This window comes from Euprymna scolopes, chromosome 25 (assembly GCF_053919585.1).
Source record: "Euprymna scolopes isolate OS-2025 chromosome 25, ASM5391958v1, whole genome shotgun sequence".
Taxonomy (NCBI): Eukaryota; Metazoa; Mollusca; class Cephalopoda; order Sepiida; family Sepiolidae; genus Euprymna; species Euprymna scolopes.
The window spans coordinates 988,422-995,000 of NC_136506.1; the positions used below are offsets into that span (position 1 = coordinate 988,422).

The 6,579-nt window shown below is 34.9% G+C and overlaps 1 protein-coding gene across 1 annotated transcript in view; it reads left to right on the forward strand.

Annotated features, from left to right (window-relative positions):
- Positions 1–420: 420 nt before the first annotated feature.
- LOC145247275 (achaete-scute homolog 1a-like) overlaps positions 421–6,579 on the forward strand; it is a 7,384-nt gene continuing 1,225 nt past the window's right edge. Inside the window, exon 1 of the mRNA XM_080108880.1 lies at positions 421–1,293. Coding sequence (XP_079965006.1) covers positions 568–1,242 — 675 coding nt within the window. The 5' untranslated portion in view covers positions 421–567 and the 3' untranslated portion in view covers positions 1,243–1,293. The remainder of the gene's footprint in view (positions 1,294–6,579) is intronic.

A 6,579-nucleotide genomic window follows, 5' to 3' on the forward strand; every position in this document is an offset into this window, starting at 1 on the left:
GCATGCATATACACATATACGTAAAACGTATTTAACCACGTCGATAAAAACTTGTCGCCAGAGAAGCAGGAGGTGTCTAAGGGGTTAGAGGCAGGCAAGCGAGCGAAGGAGAGTCCCCACGCGACAAGCACACGCCCGCCTTGAACCCGACTGTCAGTCGCTACAAGGACGCCGAGACTGGCAAACCTGCCCGGAACAGAAAGAACGCAGTCGCACTTTCAACCCACACTGGCGACAACATTACTTAAACAAACACGGACACATATTCATATGCACGCACAAACAGACACACGTACACACATGGTCAACTGTCAACCTTATTTTCTTTTTACTAATCACTTATAGGTGTATTTATATATAATATAAATATATCTTTGTTTTGTTTCCAAATTGTTGGACTTGTAGACTTATTTATTTTGCAATTATTTATGAATGTTGGTGTATGGGTCTTGTATTATATATGTGTGACAGTGTTTGTTAATTAACTTATACGTTCCGACATCAAATCCACGAGTGATTTGGACTAAATATTTTTAAAAACATTTTAATTAAAAGAAAAAAAATACAATGGAAGGACAAATGAAAACTTTGTCATTTACAACGATCGCGAACATAAATGCGTATTCCGCACATCACGGGCAGACAGCGTTGAACGCGTTGAATGACAATGACCGGCCGACCTGCATGTTTTCCGTGCCATCTCCCATCAGTACGACGATGACGACGTCAACGACGCCACCCAGCTCCAAAATTCCCCGATCGATGAAAGAGAATGCACGCGAAATGGTCAACTGCAAACGGAGGTTGGACTTTAACCACGCTGGCTACATCCCGATGCACCGGCCGCAGACGGTCGCCGTGGCCCGGCGAAACGAACGCGAGAGGAATCGTGTGAAGCTGATCAACATGACATTTGCTACATTGCGTGAACATTTACCGACCACCCCAAAAGGTGGGAAGAATCGGAAGATGAGTAAAGTGGAGACGTTGCGAGCAGCCATCGAGTATATTCGGTATCTTCAACAAATGGTAGACGAAAACGACACCGGCAATTCGGCGTTCGACACAAGCTATTTGTCGGCGGCCGGTCTAACGGCGGCCACTCTCACGGCGGCCGCAGCTGGACTCTACCAAAATGTAGCCATGAACAATTCTCCCAGACCGAGCTCCTGTTCAGACAGTTCCTTAGAGGGTCTCAGCGCGGAAGAGGAAGATCTTGTTGATTTTGCAAACTGGTTTTGAGCGTTTTCAACCCAGGTTTAAAAAGAGACAGCGTTTCAACAAATTTGAATCGTAAGTTGATCCTTTCTCTTTTCGTTGTAACCAACTCTATTTATATAAAGATTTAGGTCTTATTGATTAGGGGCACACCCCAATTTCAATAATTTTACGTTAAATTATTTTTGAAAATATGAAAATGACCCACAATTCGCAATTTTTACAAAAATATGTCTATTCAACCCTTAATTATCCTTTATGCGCCATTTAAAGGTTTCCTATTAATTTCTAAACTTTTATGATATTGAAATTTCTAGCTTTCGCCCCCCTCCCACCGCATCCCGAATTCTTTGAAGTGAACCGCCATCAATAGATCTACGCTCCTGAACGAGCATAATTAAAACAATTTAATAATTTAATTTTTTGTGCAAAATTGCTAGAATAATTATTTAAATGAAAATTAAATATCAAGTCAAAATAACATTTTTACTTGAGTTTTAAAAACTAACAAACAATCAAATCAAAACAGAATGGCTTTTAAATTCAGTTATTTGCTAGTATTCAAGAACTTGTATTGATTGAAAACAGACTAAAAGTAGTAAAACGTGATTTACATTTTGGTACACGATAAACATGAGAGCGATGGCGACCACGAATTCAAAATAGGTAAAATAATACAAAATTGGAAGAAAATCTTTATTTTAAGAATCTGACATGCAACCTATTAACCGAACAGTACGAAATCATTCCAAAGGTATTGACAGTGGCCAGATATTATACACAAAATGTATCTTTTCTTAAAATAATTGCAACTGAAATTTACGATTTGTTAACGTTTACATGATAGATTTATTTTAAATTGGTTTTACATGCTTGTGTTCTTAGAACAACTTCAGGATTGATTTGATTCTTTTGTAAATATAAGTTCCTGGTAAACAATCCGATAATGCAATATTCACGTGTTTGATTATTGTTATTTATAGTTGTATTATAATAATAAGTTTTAATAATGCTAAAATCGGTTCAAAATTGACTTCAAAGCAAAACAAAAATCACATAGTAGACTTAATAGAATCACCCACTCATGACACAAGTGTGAAGTCTGTGACTTATGAAAAATTCTAATTTGTTCTGAATTATTATTATTATTATTATTATTATTATTATTATTATTATTATTATTATTATTATTATTATTATGCATATATATATATATATATATATATATATATATATATATATATATATATATATATATATATATATATACGGGAGGGTGTTTGTGTGTATTCAGTATTTTTCTTGGCACTTGCATAAATAAGTTCTGAATAGAATTGCTATTTAAACAAGTATTCTGTTAAATTATATGACTAAAAATTAATAATGACTTGAAAACAGCTGAAAACAATTTTAATAAGCCAACGCATCATTTGGAATATGATTATCAAAAATAGTTTAATTCACATACACATCTAAATAATCTCAAGTTATAACTAATATGCATTACTGGTACAGATTGCGATAGTAGTTTCTGTAAGAATTCAGAGATAATTAATCATATTCTGAAGGCTTTTATTTTTTTACAAGCCTTTTTTAGAACACATATGTATATATATACGTATACTTATACTGGTAGGCAATTGTAATTTTCGTAGAGTAATAATTGCCAAGAATAGAATCGTTGTTGGTAGGCAAGCCGATAGGCAGTAGACTAATGATAATTCCGATAGGAGAAGATAATGCCTGATAGGATACATCTCTTAAGAGAGAGAGAGAGAGAGGGAGGGGGGAGAGAGATTGAAAGAGAGAGTATTTCTGATTCAAGCAAAGAAAAATATGAAAATTCAAGTCAGTCGATAGGTTGCCAGAATGAATCCTGGAGTCGCCTTTATAACAATAATAAAATGTTATCATTAACGTAAGTTTATTTGGTTTGAAATACAAATTTAAAAAAAAAAGTTGCAAAGAAGAATTATTTTTTCAATTTTTTAAAAATATTGTTTGCTTACATCGGATTATTTATCCCATTGATAATATGTATAAGAAATACTTCGTTAAATATTTGTAATTACTTATGTTTATAGAAAACCGGAAGTTTGCCTCGACACGAAAATCAACAGAGTATAAGCCATTATTTAAATGACATTTTTCCCTGTTGACTTTGGTATGATGCTGGTCCTGTGCAGTCTGAAGAGGTCCAGGTCCACCCTTCCCGACTTTGCCTTCTTTCTTACAGAAAGTGTTAGTTAATTGCAAATTGCTAGAGACGCATTTACCAGGTTCGGAAAAGATAAACATGAAAAACTAGCGCCCGTGAGAAAGGGTCTAACAGAGAGCACATCATCACCACAACGTTGTCCATAATGCTGGTGGCATTTTGGGCTGAGCATGATGTTGTGTGTGTACTCATACTGTCTTGAAGTGACAATGAAATAGGATGGGGATTAATCCACTGACGAAATCGAGAGACCAACACGTGGCGAAGCATGTTTTTTTTTTTTTTTTTTTTTTTTTTTTTGCTAGGAGACGCACAAGCTGTTTTGATTAAATATCTACTCGATCTGTTTTTTTTTGTTTTGTTTTGCTTTTTTTAAATTATTTAGTCTTTCAAACTTTAAATAGACCGTGATTACTCAGCGTCATACGCATATATATATATATATATATATATATATATATATATATATATATATATATATATATATATATATATATATACTTAAGCAAGACGACTGTTTTATCCCGACAAAAACCAGGGGGTCAATGTATGATTTTATCACTGGGAGACATCTTCAATCATAATTTCAAGTACATCTTTAAAATGGTGACTATGTTTCTGGCGATCTAATGTATGGCTCTACGCAGGGCTAGGAGGCCAACAGTTGCAGGCTGTATCCTCTCACTCTTGAGAGGAGTTTAGTTTATTGCTAGATAGCCCTTACCGGGGAATACTGACGCGGCTGCGCAGGTATATTTTCGTCAGTCAGAGTGTCCACACGTTTCAAGCGCACTATCTTCGTATACCTACTTTCCAATTTGTGTGGATTTTTTTAGCATTAGATCATCGAAGGTAAGCTCTGTTGAGCCTGACCAGTAGCAGATGGGTGACCATTTGCGATTGCAAGGCGCTGTATATGATCTTCCCATGACCGGAATATACATATGACTGGAAACCAGTTGTTAATTTGATATTCCCTGACTTTTCAACAGCCACCCTCTAATTGTGTATGATACCATCGCGGTTGAAGAGACGTAACAACTATCCCAACAACGTTAGCATTTTTTAAGTAGAAGTAAAATGCAGTAGCTTCTTTTGATTATGTAATCAGTTTTGCAGTCCCAAGTCAGTGAGGTAGAAGTCCTAGAGTAAATTAATTTCTATTTTTGTTCCAAGCATGAGTTGTTGTGCTGACTTGAATTCTGTTCAAGCATGCTTTGCTTTTTTTTTCTTCATACATTAAACATTAGGTTGATGCAAAAATAATGTCTTTTTTTGACGTTTTGACGTTATATAAAAACGACATAATTTTTGCACCAACCTAATATAATTAAGACATAAGTCTGATATTGTATATACACACACACACGCACACACACACACACACACACACACACACACACACATATATATATATATATATATATATATATATATATATATATATATAATTGAAACCCTGGCCAAATTAATGTTTCGAACAAATGGTCGGTTAAAAACAAAAGTCTTTTTCAGTCGACTAAATAAATGGTTGCTCTCTACAGAAAAAAAAAACAGCCCTTAAAAATGTTTCAGGGACTGCTGTCTTCTGTAGAAAGCACCCATTTATTAAGTCGCCTGACAAGGACTTCTGTTTGTAACCGATCATATTTCTCAAAAATAGCATGTCCAGTGTCGCGAGCACTTAAATTTGTATATATTAATAACTACTATCACGACATCATATATATATATATATATATATATATATATATATATATATATATATATATATATATACACACACAAATAATAAACAAATTTTAAAAAATAATAAATAAATGAATAAAAAATACGTCCAAATAACAAATGGGCGACTTTCTAAGAAAAACACCGGTTCTCCGAGGCGGAGACGTTAACCTTAATATCGTCTAAAAATCAATCAATATATATATATATATGGAATTCACAACCCCTGATATGTATATATATATGGAATTCACAACCCTGATATATATATATATATATATATATATATATATATATATATATATATATATATGTGTGTGTGTGTGTGTGTGTGTGTTAGTGTGTATGTATATGCATGAATATATCTATATCTATATATATATATATATATATATATATATATATATATATAGATATATATATATATATATATATATAAATAGACAGAGAGAAATAGAGAGAGAGAAAGAGAGAGAGAGAGAGTGAAAGAGAGAGGACGAATCATATTCCCCCTGCTTATTGAGAGCACTACCTTTTTCCCACCGCTTATTGTCGTAATAACGGGTTCTCTCTGATCAAGCAGGGACCTACGACGTTATTGTAGTAATAGTAGTCGTCGCTGTTGAAGCCTCATAGCAAGGTACGGCGTAGTCCGAGACGCGGCCCATTACGTTCAGATAATAAACACCTATTTTTCCGCCTTTGTTATCAGACAAGTGGGATTCAATGGAGTCGGTGTCAGATAGCGACCGGTGAGAGTGGGACGGGGCGGATAGGTTATCTGGATCGGATAAATTTGACAGGCGATAAATAGCAATTTTTTTTTGTTCTGTTCACTTGAAGAGCTACAAACTTAAAAGATTGAAAGAGATTCCTATTCTGAATGATCGCTTGTATTGTTTAATCTTTGCTTGTCTATAGTTTATTTATTTAGTTTTTTAATCGTTGAAGATAAGAGAAAAATGTTGAGGGTTCGATCACGATGCGTCCACAAATACATATCACATATATTTAGCTTTAGTCTCTCAGGCTTAAGAATAAAATTTTTAATCCAAAGCGCACGAATTTAAAGGAGTGCAATTTATGCTAGACTTTTTTTTTTTTTTTTTACATTTTCACCCCAAACAAGGTACATTGCCACTTTGTTGTAGGGGGCTACTATCAGGGACGTAAGCATCAGGGGTACTGTGCAGGAAGTTGGGCAGCAACATGTCGGTTCACGTTGCATTTGAACTTCTGCATGTCAGTACAGTCGGGGAAGCAGGGGCGCGGAAGGGAATTCCAAAGTTTAGCTGTTCTGGGGAAGAAATTACTGTTGTAGGAGGCTCTCTTGAATCTAGGAATCTCTACTGTGAAGGGGTGGGATTTAGCTACTTGTCGGGTTTGTCGGGGGTATTTACGTCGAGGGATGCAAC